This window comes from Mustelus asterias, chromosome 13 (assembly GCF_964213995.1).
Source record: "Mustelus asterias chromosome 13, sMusAst1.hap1.1, whole genome shotgun sequence".
Classification (NCBI taxonomy): Eukaryota; Metazoa; Chordata; class Chondrichthyes; order Carcharhiniformes; family Triakidae; genus Mustelus; species Mustelus asterias.
This window is the reverse complement of record NC_135813.1, coordinates 91,615,665-91,640,856: the sequence shown is the minus strand read 5'-3', so window position 1 is coordinate 91,640,856 and position 25,192 is coordinate 91,615,665. Positions and strand designations below refer to the sequence as shown.

Genomic DNA, 25,192 nt, shown 5'->3' with positions numbered 1-25,192 from the left:
CATCTACCGCTCTTCCCTCGTCTATGTGTCTAGTTACATCTTCAAAAAATTTAATTAGGCTCGTAAGGCATGATCTGCCTTGGACAAAGCCGTGTTGGCTATTTCTGATCATACTATTCCTCTCCAGATGTTCATAAATCCTGCCTCTCAGGATCCTCTCCATCAACTTACCAACCACTGAGGTTAGACTCACCGGTCTATAATTTCCCGGACTATCTCTTCTCCCTTTCTTGAATAACAGAACTACATCCGCAATCCTCCAAAACCTCTCCTGTCTCCATTGCTGACGCAAAGATCATTGCCAGAGGCTCAGCAATCTCTTTCCTCGCCTCCCACAGTAACCTGGGGTACATCCCATCCGGTCCCGGCGATTTATCTAACTTGATGCTTTTCAAAAGCTCCAACACATCCTCTTTCCTAATGTCCACATGCTCAATCTTCTCAGCCCACTGCAAGTCTGCACTGCAACTACCAAGATCCTTTTCCACTGTGAATACTGAAGCAAAGTATTCATTGAGTACCTCTGCCATTTCTACCGGTTCTATACAGACTTTCCCACCGTCACATTTGATAGGTCCTACTCCTTCACATCTTATCCTCTTGCTCTTAACATACTTGTAGAATGCCTTGGGGTTTTCCTTTATTCTGTCTGCCAAGGCCTTCTCATGACCCCTTCTTGCTCTTCTAATTTCCCTCTTAAGTTCCTTCGTACTAGTCGTATACTCTTCTAGATTTCTAACATTACCTAGCTCCCTGAACCTTTTGTAGGCTTTTCTTTTCTTCTTGACTAAATTCGTTACAGCTTTCGTGCACCATGGTTCCTGTGACCTACCATAACTCCCCTGTCTCATTGGAACGTTGCTGTGTAGAGCTCCAGACAAATTTTCCTTGAAAATTTGCCACATTTCTTCTGTACATTTCCCTGAGAAAACCTCCTTCCAGTTTATGCCTTTAATTTCCTGCCTAATAGCTTCATAATTGCCCTTACACCAAATAAACACTTTCCTAGCTTGACTGATCCTATCTCTCTCCAATGCTAATGTAAAGGAGATAGAGTTATGATCACAAGGAGATAGAGTTATGCTCACCAATCTATATTGGTTTCTGTTTGAGAAAAAAGTAAAACAGTATGGTTGGTGCTGTTGCATCCCAGTGAATAATTTTGTGGCAAAATACACGAAATACCCTGATTTTCCTCCTTGTAACAATCGAAGTTTCTTAAGGCAGACTTGTAAAGAGGTCCTGTTACCATAATACCAAAGTACATACTAAGAGGTCAATGCTTGAACTAATCCAGAGTACACAAAAGTAGTTTTGGAAAGAGTGAGGCTTGGCAAATATCTCTACAAAGTAGGATTCAGTCACGAGCCACGATTTTTCACAAGCAACAGTAAAAATGTCCACCAACGTTGGATTTGGTCCCAAATAAAAGATCTTGATTGTGTCAACATTTGTGTTTTTGAAATTAAAATTAATTTAAGGATTTCTTTATATCAGGTTAAATATTTAATTCTAAAATTTAAGTCTTGGAAAGATAGATTTAGGGAGGATTCACTTGCACAAAAAAACAAACTCAACAGGAATGTAGATAAGGTATGTAATGCATCAAGTGCATTGACATCTGTGTACAATTGTTCAAACTGCATTCCCCAATGAACCTCATCTTGCAAGATCTACCCTAAAATGTACAACGTACTAAAGAGAAAATGGCAGAGGAAAAGATAGCAAAGTATAGAAGTAATTTTGTTTCCATGACATAGTATATTTGAACTTCATATGTAAGAGGCTCACTGCTTGTTTAAGATGATCGTTTGGGATATCTAAAAAATAACCTGACTCAACATGAGACCAGATGTCTTTCAGATATCTTTTACGCTCCTATGTGTCCTTAGAGGGTAGATCCATGTGAAACACAGATTTCTACCTCCAAAGATGCCTATGGTGACAAGTAATTCCTGTTTGGCATCTAATTAAGACAGACTTACTTACAATGCTATTACAATGCTATTAGCTTCTTAGTAGCAATTTGTTAATTCTCTGAAATAAAGAAGTAAAATTGTTAACATTCTTAAAAGGTATTACACACAAGGTTTTTGATTTGATTTATTATTGTCACATGTATTAGTATACAGTGAAAACAATTGTTTCTTGCGCGCTATACAGACAAAGCATACCGTTCATAGGGAAGGAAATAGAGTGCAGAATGTAGTGTTACAGTCAAAGCTAGGGTACAGAGAAAGATCAACTTAATGCAAGGTAAGTACATTCAAAAGTCTGATGGCAGCAGGGAAGAAGCTGTTCTTGAGTTGGTTGGTATGTGACCTCAGACTTTTGTATCACTTTCCCGACGGAAAAAGAATGTCCGGGGTGCGTGGGGTCCTTAATTATGCTGGTTGCTTTGCCGAGGCAGCGAGAAGTGTAAACAGAGTCAATGGATGGGAGGTTGGTTTGTGTGATGGATTGGGCTAGATTCACGACCTTTTGTAGTTCCTTGTGGTCTTGGGCAGAACAGGAGGCATACCAAGCTGTGATACAACCAGAAAGAATGCTTTTTGTGGTGCATCTGTAAAAGTTGGTGAGAATCATAGCTGACATGCCAAATTTCCTTAGTCTTCTGAGAAAGTAGAGGCGTTGGTGGGCTTTCTTAACTATAGTGTCGGCATGGCAGGGACAGGTTATGGTGATCTGGACACCTAGAAACTTGAAGCTCTCGATCCTTTCTACTTTTTCCCCATTGATGTAGACAGGGGCATGTTCTCCTCTACGCTTCCTGAAGTCAATGACAATTGCCTTCGTTTTGTTGACATTGAAGGAGAGATTATTGAGGCTCTTGGATAAGTAATTTTCCTGAGAATAGCATTGTGCCTCAACTCCAATTGCTGCATCTCCAGCTCGTACAATTGCATTTTAAAATCTGTACTGGCTGTAGTAAGTCATCTGGAACAGATGTTTTAAGACATGGAAAATATGGATGGAAAAATGCATTCCCAACCATTTCAATCAGGGCAAGGTAGATTTTATTTTATGACTTTTTTTCTAAGGCACTCTTGGTGGGATATGGTCCTGCAGATGGCAGTAGCTATCTGGTTCCTTTTAGAAGTCTTCATGGGCAAGGTTCTTCAATAATGGGGAACACATAGGGCTGGATTCCCCAGCCTCGTGAGATGGTCTGCGGGAATCCCGATGCCCCGCAAAATGGGTCGTCGTCGCGATTCCTGATGTGTGATAATGTGGCAATCGGGATTCACCCAGCCCTCAGCCACAATTGGGTTGTAACACAATTAGCAGATTTGACAGCCCATTTACTGGCCTCCCACCATGCACTCCCAGCAGGAACGGCACTGGGTGAGCTGTGGTCTTACTAATCACAAGTGGGGACATGGCATGCTGGATCCTGACGGTCCAGGAGAGCACCACCAACCCTTCAGAAAGGAGGGGCATCCATTCCCCCCCACCACTCAAATTACGGGTCACCCCCCCCCCGGCCAAGCCAAGCAGGCTTGACGGTGACCCGACGTGACCTCAGCCTCCCTTCCCAATCAAACCCTCCACTCACTCCCCCTTCAGATATGTCAATTTCACCAGATGGGGAAGGTTTCATTCTACACAGCTGTGCATTCAGCTCCAATGCATTCACTCAACTTATATATGAAGTCTGTGAGGCTTCCTAGCAAGCTCAAACCTTTGAAACACTCTGTAGTCCATTGGCACCCTTTTACCTCTGTCAATTCCAATGTGCACTGCTTTGAAAAAGGCCTCCACTGAAAGCCTAATGGATTTCTACTTGTGCTCCAGTTAGCTAAGTTTATTTATATTTCCCTCCATGCTTGAATGCATCTCATGTACCTCCATTGATCCTAACTGCGATGTTCACAAAGATTCTAAGCCTGATTGACAACTGTGGTTTCTTCAAAAGGAATAAGTCGTTTGCAAAAGAGGAAGTTAAAGAAAAATGGCACCTGATCTTTGAATGGTTGGGTTGGCTGGCCCCGGGATGAGCTCATTAGCATCTTTTAGGTGGGTGAATCCCACCTGACAGATGCTGCCAGCAGAGAACATTCCTGTTTTCCCACCAGCATGGGCACTTAGTCTGAAAATGGGAGAATCCTGTCCATAGTTAAGTCTGATCTTCTTCATACATCTGGAACTGCCATACAAGAGCACTTTCCAACAAGAGTCAATAGTTCACAGTCAGGAGCAGAATCTTCAGCCCAGGAGTGCTGAGTCATTTGCAATGTCCCAAATGTTGCTGCAGCTGAGAGCAGCAAATTCTGCACAGTGGGTGAAGTGTGTCAATGTCTTATCAATTATATTGTTAAGGCTTGTTGATGTCAATTACATGGTTAAGAGAAACATGTGATCAGCATGTGAACATATATATGAATAGAGGATAGCTGGGACTTTGGTTGAATGTGAGGAACGTTGACACTGACAAAGTCAATAAACTCTCTCAGCAAGGAAAATCTGTGTCCTAGTTTTGACTTCAACCGTGTGTGTGTGTGCGTGTGTACTCTTGCACGAGTGCGCACGTGTTTGTATGCGTGCGTGCATGCACGTGTGTTTGTGTGTGTGTGCACATGTGTGTCTGTGTGTGTGCGCGTGTGTGTGCGAGTGTGCGCTTGTGCATGTATGTATGTGTACATGTGTGCGCGTGCACGCAGATGTGTGTGTATGGGCTGGGAGTGCAAAGGGGGTTGGAATCTGTATATGCACCTTCTGATCTACATGATTTAGTATTGTACAAGAAGTTGTCTTTAGGCACAAGAATAGTGGAGAAGCTGCGAAATGAAACTTTTCCTTTCAGGGGAAATAAAAACAGTATATATTTTAATAAATTTAAACACTTTTTTTTTCTTTTGATTGTAGAAAAGTAAAAGTGATTATTAAGCGATATGTGTCAGCTCTAGGTCTGAGAAAGTGACTAATGCAGGGTTAATGCTAAATAAAACATGCATTTCCTTTCATGTCCATACATGTCAATTCTTAAGATTCCTCTGGTTTTGAAGCGATTCTTTCCAGCATCTCATGAAGATAGGCTTTGCTTGCATTGAGATCAGTTGCTTAGTAGCAAATTGTTCAATTCACTGAAAATAAAAAATAAAATTATTATTGAAGATCTTACACAGATGAAGCTCTTACGTTATTCTGCAAGACTGATAACATTGTACCTTGACTCCAATTCAATTGTTGCATCTCCAGCTTGCATCATTGCAACTGTATCAACTTTGATAAAAATATCTTTTTCAAGAGTTAGTTTGAGAGAAAATAAAAATTCAATGTTTCATTACCAAATTATTGATTTTACATTGTGTTTTCATAGAATCCCTACAGTGCAGAAGGAGGCCATTTGGCCCATCGAGTCTGCACCGAAAGCAATCCCACCCAGGCCCTACCCCTGTTACCCCACATATTTACCCTGCTAATCCCACTAACACTAATGGGCAATTTAGCACGGCCAATCCACCTAACCCGCACATCTTTAGAGTGCAGGAGGAAACCCACACAGACATGGGGAGAATGTTCAAACTCCACACAGACAGTCACCCGAGGCCGGAATTGAACCTTGGTCCCTGGAGCTGTGAGGTAGCAGTGCTAACCAGTGTGCCACCTGCCGCTGGATTAAAGGGGATAGGCAGTAAACACATTTCTCTCTTTTATCCCCATGAAATCTGACCATTAAAATGATACTGCTAAATCAATAAATTGTTAATGAAATTAAGGATTAATTAATTAAATGCAACACTGTGAAGTTCAACAAAACAGCAATTTTGGGTGGTGCTAATGGGGGTTCAATTAATTCTTCTCTACCAGTTTATACCTTACAATCTTGCCAATGTGGTTATTTTTTCAAGTGTTTGCCTTGGGAGCAGTTGTCAACAGGCTATTCAAACACAAGAGGCACCACAGCAGAGCTGATTCTGACTACACAACCGCCTTTGTTACTGCATAAGGATTACAAAAAACTTGAACAATCCTTTAGACAGAGCCCTGAAGTCAATACATTTTTTAAAGCATATCTTCGCATCTACACTGTTTTTACACTTTGGGATCAGCGGTGTAAGGATTTGAGAGCTAATTATCATCCTGTCGAACGTTCCTTCTATGGCCATCGAGTCCTGGCGTTGGACTCAGGCCTGGAGCTTCTGGTCCAGTGGTAGGGATGCTACCACTGTTCCACAAGGCCTCCATCAATAGCAATGCTCCTTACTGTAATCCAGCTGTGATCAGCTAACTCATCAGGGCTGGTGATAACGTCTGCAATCTTCCTGGTTGGTGCAACTCGACTAATTACTGGATAAACTCACTGAGTGATCAGGAATCTCATAGCTCCCAATTAAGGATAGGGTCACCTTCCTGTTTAAGAGGCAGACAGTGTACAACTGTTTTCAGATTCCAGCATCTGCAGTATTTTGCTCTTAAGAGTTTACGACATAGGGTTAATTTTATTGAGGCTTATTTCGAAGGTTTTTTGATTATCCGGAGAATACGGCGAGACAGTGAAACATCCATTATCCACCACAGTGGTTCTTTTTGAATATGATAGATTGATAATGAACATTCCTCTGTCCAGCCACCTGCCGTCACGTATTGTGACTGCAAAAACTGAAAACAGCTCTTACTAGAATTGAAATTATATTGATTACCAATTTTTGAGAGGTTATTGTGATGGCATTGTGTGGAATAATACTGCTTCATCAGATTATAACAGGAGTTAATTTTCATTTTGAAAGCAAAATTACTGGGGAACTGGTTATAACTATCATTATTATGTCTTACTGGCTATCAGCTCTTGGCGGCTTACACAATGATGAATGAAACAGAATTTTGTTCTGTATATGATTAGAGTCTTGTACCTGAAATCAATGGCACCATCCTTTGTTTTGTCCAGTGAATCTAGCAGCTTTTGCTGTTCAGTCTCATTTAGAGGGACTCTAACATTCTGAAACAGACAGGAGTTATCAATGAAACAAACATTACTCTTTGTTCCAAAACATTCTGATTTGATTTCACTTTGCATTAGACATGGGCAAAACAACTTAATTCCAGAGGCAAGGTAAAAGCCACCGTCCTTGATATCAAGGCAGCACTTGACAGAATGTGACATCAAGAAACTGTGGCAAAATTGAAGTCAATGTAAATCAGGGGGAAGACTCTCCACCAGTTGGAGTCATACCTAGCCCAAAGGAAGATGGTTAAGCTTGTTAAAAGTCATTCATTTCAGCCACAGGACATCACTGCAGACATTCATCAGGGCAGTGTCCAAGGACCAGCCATCTTCGGCTGCTTCATCAATGATGTTTAGTCTATCATAAAGGTCAGAAGTAGGGATGTCTACTGATGATTATACCGTGTTTAGTTCAACTTGTCAGCTAATGAAGCAGCCCATGACCTCATGCAGCAAGACCTGGATCACATTCAGACTTCAATTGATAAGATGGCAAATATATTAGCATCTTAAACTTAACTGGGGCAGCCACATAAATATAGTGGTGACAAGAGCAGGCCAGAATCTGGGTATTCTGTGGCAAGTGATTCACATCCTGACTCTCCAAAGTCTGTCCATGATCTATAAGGCACAAGTTGGGATTGTGATGGAATACTCTCCACTTGTTTGAATGAGTGCAACTCCAACAGCACTAAAGACGTTCGGCGATCTGCTTGATTGACACCCCATTCATCATCTTAATCATTCACTCCCCCCACAAAGTGGCTGCAATAGATATCACCAACAAGATGCACTGTAGCAATTCACCAAGGCCTCTTTACCCTCTTAAAATTTGTGAACTCTACCAACTAGAAAGACAAGGATCGCGGGAACATAGGAACACCAGTACAAGTTCCCATCCAAGTCACCCTGTTGTAGGCAAAAATACCTCAGACTAGTCGTAGGTCAAAATACAGTGGTTTATTTGCACAATTGTGGGTGACGTCTGGTGCCTAACACGGCCTCAGATCACTCAGCAAATACAGGTTAAGAACATAAGAAATAGGAGCAGGAGTAGGCCATCTAGCCTGCCCCGCCATTCAATAAAATCATGGCTGATCTGAAGTGGATCAGTTCCACTTACCCGCCTAATCCCTATAACCCCCAATTCCCTTACCGATCAGGAATCCATCTATCCGTGATTTAAACATATTCAACGAGGTAGCCTCCACCACTTCAGTGGGCAGAGAATTCCAGAGATTCACCACCCTCTGAGAGAAGAAGTTCCTCCTCAACTCTGTCCTAAACTGACCCCCCTATATTTTGAGGCTGTGCCCTCTAGTTCTAGTTTCCTTTCTAAGTGGAAAGAATCTCTCCACCACTACCCTATCCAGCCCCTTCATTATCTTATAGGTCTCCATAAGATCCCCCCTCAGCCTTCTAAATTCCAACTAGTACAAATCCAATCTGCTCAGTCTCTCCTCATAATCAACACCCCTCATCTCTGGTATCAACTTGGTGAACCTTCTCTGCACTCCCTCCAAGGCCAATATATCCTTCCGCAAATAAGGGGACTAATACTGCACACAGTATTCCAGCTGCGGCCTCACCAATGCCCTGTACAGATGCAGCAAGACATCTCTGCTTTTATATTCTATCCCCCATGCAATATAGGCCAACATCCCATTTGCCTTCTTGATCGCCTGTTGCACCTGCAGACTGGGTTTTTGCATTTCGTGCACAAGGACCCCCAGGTCCCTCTGCACAGCAGCATGTTGTGATTTCTTTCCATTTAGATAATAATCCAATTTGCTATTATTTCTTCCAAAATGAATAACCTTGCATTTGTTAACATTATACTCCATCTGCCAGATCCTCGCCCACTCACTCAGCCTGTCCAAATCTCTCTGTAGACCTTCTACGCCCTCCACACGATTCACTTTTCCACTTATCTTTATACCCCACCCTGTCACGTCCACAGTTTCCCAGGCCCCTCAGGTTCCCAGGCTGTGGCTTGTCCTCCATCGTGTGAACCTTGCTGCCTTGGCGGTTTCTTCACGGTTGTCTCAAGGCTGTGACTGTTGTTGCTCTCTGTGGATACCTGTGGGGCAGTCTCGCACAAATAAGTTAACTGGCTTACAGAGGAGCAGGGGTCTATATACATAGGTTCATAGGTACCTGTATAATTTATATCAGTAAGGATATGATGAATATATATGAATGTATCATTATACGATCACAGAAGGCCTGCATGTAGGCTCCACTGTTAAACAGCAGTACATAATATTAAAGAACACAAAATGGCCACCAGCTGGGTTAGCCACATTCCTGAACAGATTAGCCGGGAAAAACATAATCTTGTACACAACAACTGCTGCTGTTCAGATACATGAAAAACAGATTCTGCAGACACGAAAACAAGTCTCACAAATCTCTCAAGTATTTCTTTCAAGTGTTACAAAGTTTATTAACCCTTTCCCGTTTTCACATCCCATCTATTTTTGCTGTTCCTTCGATGTAACTGGGTCAAGTCCTGGAAACTCCAACCGTATAGCACTGTGGAGTACTTTACTACATGGATAATAACATTTCAGGATAGTGGCTTGTCAGCATCTTCATAAGGACAATAAATGCTGTCTTTGCCAGATATGACCACATCACAGTATGTATATATTGCATCCTCTGGTGCTTCAAATGATGTACAACACTTGGGTTTGGAAATGCATCAGTTCTTTTAATACCAAGGACACAAGGGGGACAATTTTCCCTGTCCGCTGCGCTGCTTGAGCAGTGCAGCGGGCCGAGAGACATCAACAGAGGCCGTTTCGCAGGCTTCCCGCTAGGCGCCACGGCCTCCGCGAGTCTCCCAGCCAAAGATTTCCAGCATCATCAGCTCCATGCCAGAAATCGGCATTTATATCTGATTAGCGGGCCCGGGACTGAGGTTTCTGGGCCCGCTGGCATCTTCTCCCCCACCAGGAGTGGTTCACTCCAGTGGGGTTTACAACTGCTCCCCACTAATGGGGAACAGGTGACCCGACCCTGCTGGAGGGAACAGAGGCTACTGAGGCCCCCCAGGCAGTTGGGGGTGGCGGGGGGGGGAGCCCCTTGGGCAGTGCCTGGTACTGGCCAAAGGGCAAACTGACAATACCCAAGGGGCACATTGGCACTGCCCAATGGGCAACGCCATGGGGGCAGGGCCAGGGGGATGGGACCTATTGGGAAGCCTATTGTGGGGCAATCGGTGGGGGGATCCTGCTGCCACTCTGCACTGGGATCGGTGATAGAGGGAGGGAGATCGATGGTCGGCGCTGGCCATGCAGGTTGGGGGTGGTGGTGTCATGGCTACCGCGGGGTGGGGGGTCAGTGGTGGGGGCTAGCCAAGGGGAGGGGAGATTGGAGCAGGCCGGGGAAGTGGGACATTGGGTGTTGCCCCAGGAGGTGGGGTGGGGGGCTCTGCAAGCTCAGCGATGGGGGACTGCAAGCCTGGCCAGTGATCTGGAGGCCGGCAATGCAGGGCCACTGCACATGCGCCGATCTCTGCTCTGACAGATTGGCGCAAGCACAGTGGCCTGCTCAATGTCATGCTGCTGACCTCCTGGGCTGGAATAGGCCCTGGACCCTGCTTTTCAGAGTTAAAAATGCTAGGGCACTCTGTGATGCACAGAGTGTCGGGGATTCATTCTGGAAATCATGCTGAAAAAAACCCAGTGGGATTTACTCCTGTTTTCCCACAAATTGGGAACTTAGGAGTTTTTTGAGAGAACCCCAGTCAAGATTTCCACAAGTTGTGTCGTTTCCATCATCATTATTTTAATGATAAAACACAATTCATTTCAATTTTAACACATTACAAAAGGTTGGAACATGGAATCAAAAGTATAATTTCTCAATTCGTGGATGGCACCAAATTGGGGTTGGGGCGATAAGCAATAGAGGAGAACTGCAACAAATGACAGTAAATATTAACATGTTTGCAGAAATGTGAGGGTGCAGACTTTGATAGGAAGAATAGGGAGGTGCTTTATTTCTTGAAGATACAGGCCTAGGTGGGATAGGAGAACAAAAGGGATCTCAGAGTATAAATGAAAGTTGCACACCACAGATTGGAAAGGTCATAAAAAAGCAAAGTAAGCATTGGCTTTATTTCTAGAGAGGAAGAATTGAAAAGTAAAAACATTATGCTAAACCTGAACCCCACAGTACTTTGCATGCAACTCTGGTCTCCAAATTATCAAAAAGGATATAAGAAACACTGGAGAGGGTGCAGAGGAGATTTGCAAGGATGATTCGATAAATACATGGATATATGTTTCAGGAAAAGATTCTCAGACTGGGTCTCTTTTCCCTTGAGAAAAGAATGCTGAGGGGTGAACCGACAAAGGTCTTTAAAACCATGAAAGGTTTAGATAGACTGAATATAGAGGGAATGTTTCTCTTGTGGGTAAAAGCATAAGTACAGGCCATCAGCTTAAGATATTCACCAGGAAATGCAATAGGAAATTCGAAGCAATCTGCTTTACTCAAAAACTGGTTAGAATACGGGATTCAGTACCACATTGTGTGGTTGAAGTGAATGGTATCGTTGCTTTTAAGAGGAACCTAGACAAGCATGTGAGGGAGAAGCGAATAGATGGTTAAGATGATAGATTTAGAGGAGGCTCGGGTACAGCATGAATACTAGCATGGACTAGTTCCTATGTAGCATGAGTATAACAGGCAACATAGAGGAGGCAATGGCATCGTGGTATTGTCACTGCACTGCTATCCAGAGACCCAGTGTAATGTTCTGGAGTCCTGGGTTCAGGTCCCATGGCAAATGTGAAATGTGAATTCCATAAAAATCTGGAATTAAGAGTCTAATGAAGTCATAAAAACCCATCTTGTTCATCAATGTATTCCTTTTTACTCATATCTACGTCTTTGCTGATCTAGACTCTGCTGGACGGTGCCTTTAACTATAATGACAACATTAAGGGTTAAAGGCTAAGGGTGAAAACTCAACACAAAATCTAGAATGGAATCTATTTAGGCAGTTGGTGTTTCCTTCAAGTTAGTGTCCTCTGAGAACTTCTGCAACTTAGTAAGCTCCAGACATATCCAGTATCCTCTGGATCCTATCAAGCCCAGTACAGGATATTATGCACTTTCGGTCAATAACTTTTAAAAATTGGACACAAACAAGCAGTTAGGATTGCTGCCGCAAATCATGTGACTTGTGGCATTTGGACTACAAGCAGACTCCGGTGAATACCTAATTAAATATGGACACAGGTGAGAGTACCTCACAGTCATTTGTGGAACTCTCACATCTCATTGTTTAAGGATGTATTTCCAGATTGCCTATTTCTATGATACATATTGGAAAAAAGGGAAGATTGAAATTCAACAGCCATGGTCAACTTCCCATTTTATCATGATGGCAACTCTGATTTAAACAGAAGTTGGGGGGTGGGGGATACTCTGAAGTGTTGACCCCGTGGTCGTGTAATTGAGGCTAGTATCAGGAACAACACCCTAATCATCCCAAGACCCAACAAATCAGACTCTGAAATTAGCTGCAAATCAGCAAGTTGCTAAAATACTTAACCCCTTCCAGTTTCAAAGTTCACCTGAGAATCAACTTCCTGCATATTCAACCACAAGAAACCACACGACCTGCTGTAATTCTTTGCTTTACAAGATCCTCGCTTCAACTTTAAATCATCTAATCCATTCACGAAACCATCATAGGCCTGTCATGTGGAAGACCGGAAATCAAAATCAGAGCCGGAGGTGACTGTAATTCATAAAAGTGCACAATCTTTATCTGTATTCAATTTTTTCTGTGTGCCTGCTTGCATGAGACCGAGTGTGTGACGTTATATTAATTCTGGGTAAGTGTGTGAGAATAAATAACTTCTTGACTTTTAAACTCACAAAAGCTTGCTGCTGAATTATTTAATTGGAATACATGCTAGGGTACAAAAAGACACACCTCTTTCCATACAAAACCTTGATTACGGGCAGTAAGAGATACATTCTGTCCACGACAATACCAACTTATAATGTCAAGAGGCGGAGGTAGGGTGGAGGGGAATGTTCAGATGCTAGGCAATCTTAACCATGCCCAGGCTATGCTACTAAGTGAATTTTAACTGACAAATTATTTTGGTGTTTTGATAAATGTTTTTGAGAGTATTGTTCATACAACTTTCATTGCATTTTAATTATAAGGAACGCAGCAAGCATACTGACCTTCAGTCCCTCTTGGAAATCCTTTATGTTGACAAAATGGTTCTCGGCTTTATCAAAGTTGTCTAAGAAATGCTCCAACTGCAGGTCGTGCTGCTTCATGAAATCTTTCAGTTTAGTGAGGGGATCAGCCTGTGACAAATGGAAAGGAACTACATGAATCAGCATCAGTGGAAATGTGGTACAGATCCCCATTGTCTAACTGTGTTTGGCCAATAAAACTCCACATCAAATTTTTTTTTTTGCATTTTGTTCCCTTGCCAGTATCTTTCCCTCACCTGAAGGTACTGATTCTTCTCTGCAGTACAGGCATTGGTCACTCACATGCCAGTTTGGACAATACTTTCTGGCAGAATAACTGCTGGGGCATACAGCTAACCTGATCTTATCCATACCAGCCATCCACACTGCTCTATTTCTAGTGGGAGTGGGTGTTGGGGAGAGCAGCAGCGATGTTACTGGATGACAACCAAGAGCAGGAGTCCTGGTTGATTTTCTCCTCCCTAATCAAGGCTACACTCTCCATGACATTCGCTAATTCAACAGATTGACAATCAAAAGGTGGGATGTTCCATGTCTAAATGTCTAAACTGTGTTGAGATAAGCTTAATGAGACATCTGGGAGCTCTTTAATGGATTTTCAAAAAGATAGCTGTAGGCGGTATTGCAAATTCTCAAATATTCACATTAAATGGGAATGAGGGTGGCACAGTGGCAGAGTGGTTAGCACTGCTGCCTCACAGCGCCAGGGACCCGGGTTCAATTCTGGCCTTGGGTAACTGTCTGTGTGGAGTTTGCATGTTCTCCCCGTGTTTGCGAAGGTTTCCTCCAGGTGCTCCGGTTTCCTCCCACACCCCAAAGATGTGTGGGTTAGGTTGATTGGCCATGCTCAATTGCCCCTTTGTGTCGGGGAATTAGCTGGGTAAATACGTGGGGTTAGGGGGAGAGAGATTGCGGTCGATGCAGACTCGATGGGCCGAACGGCCTCTTTCTGCACTGCAGTGATTCCATAATTCTAAAAAACAACAGCTTCATAAAACATTGATATGGGGTTTGCATGAAGTACATTCAGGTTACAATCACTTTGATAGGGACAGATTTCTAGGCCAGTTAAAAACCTGAGATATTTTACATGACTGAATAGAAAAAGTGAAATGTAAAGCAGCAAAGTAAGGATGAAAGTTATAATCCTGTTGAGGGCTATGGGAAGAAATCAGCTATGGGATTCACTTTTGATTGTAGCAAGTGCTGCAATGGGATGTATGGACTTCTTCAGTGGTTCTAAGAAGCTCTTGCAGACAGATGAGCCACAGGGAAGCTCACCAAATGGCATTTTAAACTGCTCAATACAGTAAAAGGAGTGTTAATCTGATAGCTCTCCTGCTCCTCCTAGAGGAGAAATGATAGAACAGCATTGCCAGGGATCAGGAAGCAGTTCACTGGCTTGCCCTCACATATTCATGCCTGTTATACTTGTGCTAACAATTAGTTTGCCTCTGTATGTCCATTCTGCAACACTCGATATACAATTAGATCTTCAGATTATACACAAATGAATCTTCTGCTGATTTTACTTATTTCGGTGGCTATTCTATGAAGGAGAAAGAACTAATAAAAAAAAAACTCATTTCGGGTTAAAATATATTAAGACTGTCTTCAGAACAGAAATGCATCTACCCTTCACTTGGCACTTCTCTCCATAGTGCATTTTATTACCAACACACAGGGAACCAAGAAAGTGATTTCCCAGACTAATGATCCATCGTGCGAGATTCATGCTCGACAGCAGGAGGGAGAAAATAGTCACTTTGCTTTTAATGAAATTGCACTTTGATGACACATCGGTGAAGCATACTGATGCATTCAGTGGAACTTAACTTCATCATCTTACCAGGGAGAGGCCAAGAGACTGACCCTATGTAAGCGTAAGCTGCTTCTCAGAAACAATTGTAAAGCATTCTATGCAGAAGTGAAAAGTTGATCAAGTAACAGCAGCAGGTGGGCAAACTTGTTTTATAACACATCGGATTCATTACACTTCTTGTTTGCGATACTTGAATTCAGATGACCTGAAGAATTTATAATATATCATAAAACAATAGATATTGCAGGTTAGGTGAAGCGCACAAACTACTGAAAATATTTTTTTCGCTTGACAGGAAAATCGAGAGAAAGTAAATTACCTTCGATCTTGGCTTTTTGAACTGATTTGCATTCTTCTCGTGTTTCACTTGGAGATCTGGTATCTGTTGTTTCACATCGTTGAACAAGTCCTCAAAATCCTTATTAACTCTGATATCCTGTATAGAATCACAACAATTTCATATGGGGATACACAAAGACAGTTGAAGTGGAAAACCAATCTCAGTGCCGAAACAGCTCACGGCTTCATTAGCACTGAACAATTCTTGTGAATACCGGACATTTATTGAAATTTTCAAAACCTAAAACCATTGTGCCAGAGTTACACACCTCAAGGTGTCATCATGGGTCAAAACTTACCAATTAGTTGGTCTGAGTCAATCCACCCAGAATTTTTACTGCCAAACTTGACTCAATTCTGTTTTCACTTTTGATTATTTGATTTCTACTAATTCTAAGGATGGAATTGGTAACTTTGAGAAAAAGTTGGGCAGATTGAATTCTCAGTTTTCTACTCTCGTCATATGTATAGACTGATCGAACTAAAAGAAGTTTGATTAATTCTCATTTAATTAAATACTTGGGTTGGCTGAAACCAACCAGTAATTTTGCTTTATGTACATTTTAAAGATGTGACAGCACTCTGATCATGAGGCCTTTGAAGAAGATGAGACAAATACAAAATTGTAATGTTATGTGCTAAATTAAGTGCTTAAGTTCTACAGTAGAGCTTGAATCTACAATCTTCTGATTCAGAGGAGAGAGTTCTACCACTGAACCAAGGCTAACATGCCTCCAATTCAGATGGCACAGCTTCAAGCCCATAGACTAGAGCACATAATCTAACCTGATACCTCAGTGCTGCACAGTCAGAGATACTGCCTTACAGCTACGATGTTAAACCTAAGCTGTGTCCATCCTCTCATGTGTATGTAAAAGATCACACAAAACTATTCAAAGAAAAGCAAGGAATTCTTCCAGGTGTCTTGGTCATCATTTATCCCTCTATCAAAATCACTAAGATTGATTATCTGCTCAATTATCTCTGCAATTTGTGAGACCTTGTTGTGTATATATTGGCTGTCATGTAGTCCCTTATTATAACAGTGAATACATTGCAGGTACTGCAATTGATGTATATCTGAAGGATATGAAAGGTATTAAGAACATAAATATTAAATAATCACAAAAATTTATAGGGAAGATTGTTAATGGATCCACGCTGGTTGGTGAAGTTAAAATTAAGACACCACGGTTTTTTCTATGCTGGAGAGAGTTTATTGACTGAGTTAACACAATACCAATGTCCCAGCTTTCCCAGTTATACCATAGGTGTACAAATACTCATCATCTGTTTAAAAATGTATTTGGCATTAAACATTAAAGTCAATTCGATTCACTCCACATGATATCAAGAAACAGCTGATGGCACTGGATACCACAAAGGCTATGGGCCATGTCAACATTTTAGCAATAGTATTGAAGACTTGTGATCCAGAACTTGCTGCACCCCTAAACAAGCTATTCCAGCTACAACACTGGCATCTACCCAGCAATGTGAAAAATTGCCCAGCTATGTCTGGACATAAAAAACAGAACAGAAAAAGCAAAACAGAACAATTACCACCTCACCAATCTATTCTTGGTCATCAGTTATGGAAGGGGTCACCAACAGTACTATCAAGCAGCACTTGCTTAGCAATAACCTGCTCATTGACACTCAGTTTGAGTTCCGCCAGGGTCATTCAGCTCTTGACCTCATTACAACCTTGGTTCAAACATAGACAAAAGAGCTCAACTCCAGAAGTGAAGTGAGAGTGACTGACATTGACATCAAGGCAGCATTTGACCAAGTGTGGCAACAAGGTGCCCAAGCAAAACTGGAGTCAATGGGAATCAGGGGGAAAACTCTCTGTTGGTTGGAGTCATACCAGCACCAAAGAAGATGGTTGATGTTGTTGGGTGTCAATCACTTCAGCTCCAGGACATCACTGCAGGAGTTCCCCAGGGTAGTGTTTGAGGCCCAACCATTTTCAGCTGTTTCATTAATGAACTTCCTTCCATTATGGGTGTTCGCTGATGATTGCATATGGTTCAGCACCATTCAAATTCCTCAGATACTGAAGAAATCCATGCACAAATGCAGCAATCCCGGGAAAATATTCAGGCTTGGGCAGACAAGCGATGAGTAACATTCGCACGACACAAGTACCAGGCAATGATCATCTCCAATAAGAGAGAATCTAACCATTGCCCTTTAATTTTCAATGGCATTAGCATCACTGCATCCTCCACTATCAACATCCTGACCAGAAACTGAATTGGACTAGCCATATAAATACTGTAGCTACAGGAGCAGATCAGAAGCAAAGAATCTTGTGGTGAGTAACTCACCTCCTGATTGCCAAAACCTGTCCACTATCTACATACAAGGCACAAGTAAGGAGTGCCCTCCACCACCAATGAATAGTGGCAGCAGTGTGTACCATCTAGAAGATGCACTGCAGGAACTCACCAAAGCTCCTTAGGGAGAACGTTCCAAACCCACGCTCACTACCATTTAGGAGGACAAGGGCAGCAGACACATGGGAACACGACCACCTGGAAGTTCCCCTCCAAGGCACTCACCATCATAACTTGGAAATATATTGCTGTTCCTTCACTATCGCAATTTCAAAATTGGAACTGCCTCCCTAACAGCATGGTGCGTGTACCTACACCACATTTACTACAGTGGCTGAAGAAGGCAGCTTGCCACTATCATCTCAAGGGAAATTAGGGACGGACAATAAATGCTAGCCTAGCCAGCGATGCCCACATCCCGCAAATGAATTTTAAAAATTGTTACAATTGCCATTAAACCGTAACAAAGTAATGAATAAGACATTGACAGATTCCCCTCTTTTCCTTTAAGTTAACATTTTTGAAGGCTCAAGAACAATCTTTCAAAGGAATTGAAATGAAACAAAATGGGGACTTGAATGGCGACACAGTGGTTAGCACTGCACCAGGGACCTGGGCTCAATTCCAGCCTCGGGTCACTGTCTGTGTGGAATTTGCACATTCTCCCCGTGTCTATGTGGGTTTCTTCTGGGTGCTCCAGTTTCCTCCCACAGTCCAAAGATGAGCAGGTTAGATTGATTGGCCATGCTAAATTGTCCATTACTGACAGGGGGATTAGCAGGGTAAATACATGGGGTTACAGGGATATGGCCTGGGTGGGATTATTGTTGGTGCATGTTCGATGGGTTGAATGACCTCCTTCTGCACTGTAGGGATTCTATGATAAAATTATATGTATTTTTCCATCTTCTATATCCCACATTATCTTACAACCAATCACTAATATTTCCCATATATTCCTCCTCCTTTAAATATTTTTCTTTGCCATGTATAAATAATCATAAAACAATCAAAGGAAACATTGATTTTCCATATCCTCATTATAACACTAAAGCTTCCCTCTTTCAGTACATCTATGAATTCCCTGGAGCAAGCACCTTTCTTTGTATAATAGTCTGACAATTGGTGACTTGCATTCACCCATTTTATCTTGAAAATCTCCCTTCCAACCTTTCCTTTATGTGAGCAAAGTCAATTCTCAACTTTTTTTTTAAGAGACACCCATTGTCAAACGTGCATTGCCTGAAAGAGAACAGTTATCAACTCAGCATTATTTGGGAAGACCTTTCTCATATTGCCCTTGTGTAGAATTTCCTTCAGCATGCTAGATAAGAACATCCCCACATCTATTGCTTTTACTAACGGCAGTGTTTCAGTAGCTAAGGTGCTTTTAACTACCCTTTTATTTTCTTTGCTTCCCAAGCTAATGGACATTTATTATTGTTGGTGGAAAAAAGTATGGTAAACCCTGCCATGCAAACCCTGCTGTGGTAGAATATCTTCGACATAGACTTGGTGGGCCGAAGGGCCTGTTCCTGAGCTGTACTTTTCTTTAATATCCATCAAGAAGTTTGGCATGTGAAGTATTGCTAAAAACGACTAACTTCATATTTCTAGATCACTCAAGGCTGGAAACTTGCATGTACATTTCTCTGAATTTCTTTAATGTTTTATTTTCTCTTAGAACTTCCTCAACTGTAGCATATTTAATCCTAGTACTCAGTTCCACTATATCAGAATTAGCATCAGGTCTTGTCTGACTGCACAACCAGTTCAACTATCCAATCCAACTTAATTGGCCTATTTCTTCCTTGGATGCAGGATCCTCTTTGTGAGAAACTAGCCTGATTTATTGGGATGTGATTGAAGTTTTCCAAATAAGACTGCTGATTCAAGGTCAGTCCTAACTTATTCTGCTTAATGCCTAATCCTATATGTTTAAAGGCCTGACTTCCAATCTTAAAGTCCTTCATCATTTTATCTACCTTCCATTGCTTAAATTTTGCAGAATCCCCCTACAGAAAATCACCAAATGCAATATCAAGATGCCTACTAGTTTCTCCTTGTGATACCTATTGAACATTGCTGGATCTGCCTTTAATTGAATACAACAGGACAGACCTAATTATGTTAAAATACCCCTGATGCATCATTTAATCCAACGCCTGTTCAACTTCCACAGTTTTCCTTCTATAATCGATCCAGCTTCTTTAGGTGGTTTCAAAATTGGTTTGAAAAATCTCACCCTGCAAAAATGCTGCCCTTATCAGTTGATTTACATTCCAGGAATATGTTGCAAAAAAAGTTAAGAAAATCTTCAAGCTCACTTCTCCTGCAGAAGGGGAGTCTGCCCTGACATTTGATCAACAAGCCTTTCTTCAACATCCTGAGTAATTCGTTTAGCTTTAGCCTTATACTTGTCACTAGGAGGTACTTTTTTTGTGCACATCCACCTGTGTGATAAGGCTAGCTGTTCTCTGTTTGGAATTTCAGTGTATACAGCAAATTCTTTCCAACTCTATTTGTTTGGTATCCTTTACCAACTTATCTTCTAATTTGATAGCAGGCACTAAAACATCTCGATCATAAAGACTTCTACTTCGAGTGGCATTCCCAGTCTGTTCTATGGTCCTTGATCTTGTGAAACTACGACCTTTACTCCCCCTCCTCTCTCTTTCTGGGCTACCTGCTACATGATCTCTCCCTCCTATGATCAGAGTCCCTTTGCAAGCCCATGATCTTTTCCTGGGGCTGTGATCACTTTCCAGTCCACTTTTAGAACTCATTGCTTTTTCTGGCCTTTATCATCTTTACCGCCTTTTGCCAATGCATGGGCCTCATTTTGAAAATCCACGGTTCTTATTTCCTGTCCCTGATCTTGCATATTCAGCCATTTTTTGTATTTTTTCCTGTTCTCCCTATACTGGCCCCTGCTGGCATATACGTTACCCCAGTGCCAAACATGGGTAGTTGTCCTTTGGAATATAATATCTTCCTCAGGCACTTCAGTGTCACTTTGTTCATGTTAAGTCATCTGTTTATCCGCCGTAATCTGCTCCTCATAATTTTCTGGCGTATGCACATGAGATGTGCATAGTTTTCTATGCTCTACTCAGAGTCTGTAAATGTATAATCAGTGCCAATTAGCCTTAGGAATGTACCCTAACAATTTGATTCCATGTTGTAAAATTAGTTTTGCCTAAACCTTACTAAGTCCTTTCCATTCTTTCAGCCCTTCTCTTTTGTAATATACCACGCTCCCTGGATTAAACTGTATTTCTAATGGCCTTATGCAGTGTTGTAAGGCTCGTCAATTTCAGCCTTGATAATGCCCTTCTCCTGTGTGCAAGGAATTCATATGGTCAGAAAAATTGAACCAATCACATTCCTTTCCAAGGCTAGGGAATCACCAAAGATATATTAAATTATTGATGTGAACTGTAGCCCCTAACCATTTGGAGTGAATTTTTGAGTGGATATCCCAAGCCAGAGCAGATGTCAGCTCAGGTTTTCAATTACATGCGATTTCTTTCACAAATTGCATTACTAAAGGGACAAAGTGCTACTGTGTTCATCATTATTTTCACACGTAATTTAATTCAAATTCTCCCCCATTGTCAGTTAAGAATTTAGTCAGTGCTCCCAGTCCAGTTCCTATCCATTTTTCCATTATCTTGTCCACAATTACCATTTTTTCTTTACTATATATTACTGGAAGCAGACTGAATTTTGTTGCCGTGTCCATGAAATGTAAGAGAAAAATGTTTTTGTTCTTACTCCATATCTTCAACTCCATTGCTATAACTGCATTGAAATCTCTTGCTATTGGGAGACTCATTGCGTGCCTCTTATATTTTCTACATATATTGCATTTCATACTGATCACTTCTACAAGTTTAGTACATTCATCAGTCACTATCCCTGCAACTTATGTAGAATTTCTAATCCATGACAAGATGGATGGGTAAACTGCTGATATAGTTTAAAATAAGTTGCCATTTTTTCTTTAAACTCCTACCTCCTGATGTCATCAACACTTCTTTAACATTGTGATTCAAAATGTTAAAGGAATGCAATAATATTCCAACTTCCTAAACTCTAAATTTACAGATTTCCCAAAGACAATTACCATAACATATTACATGTCCAATTTCACCTGAGACATTTTCATAGGCGGCTTACTCAACAATAACAGCATTTCCCTGGTTACTGCATCTGTGCTGATAAAATGGCTTATTTTACATGGAGTTCCTACTCTCTTTAAAGTTTATTTATTAGTGTCATAAGTAGGCTTATATTAACACTGTGATGAAGTTACTGTGAAAATCCTCTAGTTTCAACATCTTATCGACCCAAACCCAAAGTAAGGAGAACTTCCCTTACCTTACTTCGGTCTTTGCTATTTAGGGAATCCAGGTAGCATTTTAATCAATCCATTCCACATACTGCGAACATATACCCACTGTCTGGTACATCGTAATTGAATGAGTCCACCACAAGCACAACCAATATCGGATTAAAACTTCTGATGACCAGTACAAATCTTTCTGACTGATCAGTATCATCATCTTCCCTTCCAATCCTTCCTTGACCTGTGTCTTTTCAAAATCTGTTATTCTGTTTGAAACCTTCCTCTGTGTCCAAACGATGAGCCTCTACCTCTAAAAATACTTTGCACCTTTGCAACTCTGGTACAAAGTGCCAAAGCCTTACCTTACTTTTCTTTCGTAAGCACATAACCTGTGTCCACATATCCACTTCATTCTTTCATTGGTCATAAGGTTCAGCTTCAGAGAACAACGGTAGAAAATCATACCCCAATACTTTACACATGGATTCAGCCATTCTTCTCCAAAGTAACTCCAATAACAACCTTCTGTCTGAAAAGGTATCTTTTCTAATCTTCATTTTTAGGCCAATCATCCTCTGCTACCATTGTTAATTGGAGCCATTCCTATTGGTGAAGTTAAAACTAAGATACGGCAGTTTTCGTGGCTGAAAAGTTTCTTGACTTAATTCACTGTCAACACTGTCGCCACACCACCAGTGTCCCAATTATCCTTGCTATATGTGTGCACATACCAATCACCTGTTTAACAATGTTATTTTCCATTGAACAATAACAATGTAATTGCCATTAAAACATGATAATGCAATTTCCATTAAGCCTTAACAACATAATCAATAAGACATTGACAGAGGTTGGAAAACAGAGTAATTACAACATAGAATCATCTATCACAAACTGTTTAAGCAGAGTCCATAATTTATTTTAGGTGCGATTTACTTAGTTGAATGAAAAGGAGTAAAAAAGTGCTAAAATGAGTGGAAGAGTTGGTTTGTACAGGAATACTGTTCCAAGCACCACAGCACTCCCTACTGTCACTATCAACTGCGGCTTCCGCTACTCTTGCATGCCCCAAGAGTTGCCATTGTTTCCCCTCTTCCCTGTGATTTCTATTGGTGAGCTAAGCAGCCCAAAATCTAATCCCCTGAAGGGAAATCTCTCAGTGGGGTCTGTTAGCGACCAGATCAGAAATTCCAAGGTACATTATGAAGTTAGCCTGGACTCCCAACTTTATTTGATTTTGGCATTAGTGCGAGCAGATGATGTTTTGCTCCAGGTGCGATTCCACTGACCCACCAGGAAATTTTTATTAAAACAAACTTTATTTAAGAACACAGTTAGAATATAACAAAAATAATTAGCATAACTTTTACCAATTAAAATAATTAAACATGACAAAGTATAATTCTTAACAGCTATCTATCTCTATAGTTCCAAATTAAGCAATATCCCTACAGACAAAAATCCTACTTCAGAACCAATTCGCACCAAAAACAGATATGTTCATGTGGATGCTAGATTTCCAGCCTTTTAACCTCTCTGGACAGATACAGAAAGATATCTGCTTTCTGACTCCCATGCAGCAATTTCCACAAAAAGATCGACCTTCAAGCATCAGAACTTCAGGGAAAGAGACTTATTTTCTGGCAGATCCTGGTCTCCAAATCCAGAGAGAGAAAGAGACAGATAAAGAGCTATTTCGTCTCTCTACAGATCCCAAACAACTGAGCAGCCTAGCCATTCATGTGCCCATTCACATGAATTTTCCTGTCAAAACATGAACCAAGCTCCAGTCGGAAAAACCCCAGGAGAAAGCATTAAAATAACACCCTGCATTAGTCCAGGTTAAAACAAACAGTTCAGCAATTGTGATGGATTATGCTGTTGCAGTAATAACAAGGGCTGCCAGGTACAGACAAAGTGGCACCAATAATAAAACAAACTGCTAAAACAAATTCTGCAGAAGAAACATGATACAAATACATTTCTTAAAGGGATAGTATCATCAAAGGTATAACAGGTACTGGAAGCTGGCCTGGGGTATTCACATGAAACCAAAACCAAATTTTGTCAGGCATCAGGCCTCTTGTTTTGAGTCTTTTAATGTTTCTATGTGTTGTAATTGAGCTAAACACCAGTTTCCCATCACCAAACACCCTTTATTGTGCACCAAATTGTTGGGCTGAGTCTGCAGCTTACAGCTAGATAATCTACACCTTGGGACCTACAACGCCGGTCTGGGTTGAACAGCAGGTTTAAAAGCCCCGCTGACCGCTTCTCATTGGGTGAGCATCTGCTCGCTCTAAAAGAAGCTTATACTCCATGAAACGCATGGGGAGATCTATTGATGATCCACCGTGGCCTTTGTGGCAATCATAACACCCCTCCCTACTGAAGTCCGTGTCTCTCCCAGCAGCCCCACTGCGAGGAGGTCCTTTCCACCACTTAGTAGTTGGTCTGATGTCCATCAAAGGACAGCCTGGGTTAGGTGGCGTAAACCAAACAGGAGATCTTAATTTCCGGAGGGAGTGTCACAGGGTTACCGATGTGGGTTCCTCCCCAGGTTCAGCTTCAGCTTCAGCCCGGAGGCCCACTTCTTCAACCTCCATCGCCAAGTCCGTACCTTCACTATCTGGAGGGGCTAATGTGGGGTCAGCTTCAAGCTGATACTGGCACCACTGAAGAGCATGAAGTTCTGGAAATCACCATTAGTAAAGGCCATGCTGTTATCGGAAACAAGGACTTTGGTATTCTGCGTGTACTAAAGTTGTCGTAATTACTTGATCGTAGCCTGAGATGTGGTGGAATGATGCGGGTACACCTCCAACCACTTGGACTGTACATCTAACATGATTAAAAACATGGAACCCATAAAAGGCCCTGAAAAGTCCACATGTACACACACCCATGACTTGCCAGGCCACTTCCCTGGGTTAGGGAGGCTGAGGGAGGGAGTTTTTGATTTTCCTGGCACAGGTCACATCACTTCACCAAGTCTGTGATGTCAGAATCAAGACCGGTCGTCAGAAATCCTAGCCAGCATTTTCATTTTGGATGCTTCCAGGTGGCCATTATGTAGTTCTGTTAATATTAGACGTCGTCCTAGGTCAGAATAATTATTCAGGACTCCCAATGAATGA

At 41.7% G+C, this 25,192-nt stretch overlaps 1 protein-coding gene across 1 annotated transcript in view; it reads right to left on the bottom strand.

The window, feature by feature from the left end:
* Nucleotides 1-2,169: 2,169 nt before the first annotated feature.
* Nucleotides 2,170-25,192, bottom strand: part of lrrc74b (leucine rich repeat containing 74B) — a 50,241-nt gene continuing 27,218 nt past the window's right edge. Inside the window, exons 10-13 of the mRNA XM_078227256.1 lie at nt 15,343-15,459; nt 13,163-13,291; nt 6,855-6,940; nt 2,170-5,084 (exon numbers count right to left, since the gene is read on the bottom strand). Of these exons, the coding sequence (XP_078083382.1) occupies nt 5,054-5,084; nt 6,855-6,940; nt 13,163-13,291; nt 15,343-15,459 (363 nt within the window). The 3' untranslated portion in view covers nt 2,170-5,053. The remainder of the gene's footprint in view (nt 5,085-6,854; nt 6,941-13,162; nt 13,292-15,342; nt 15,460-25,192) is intronic.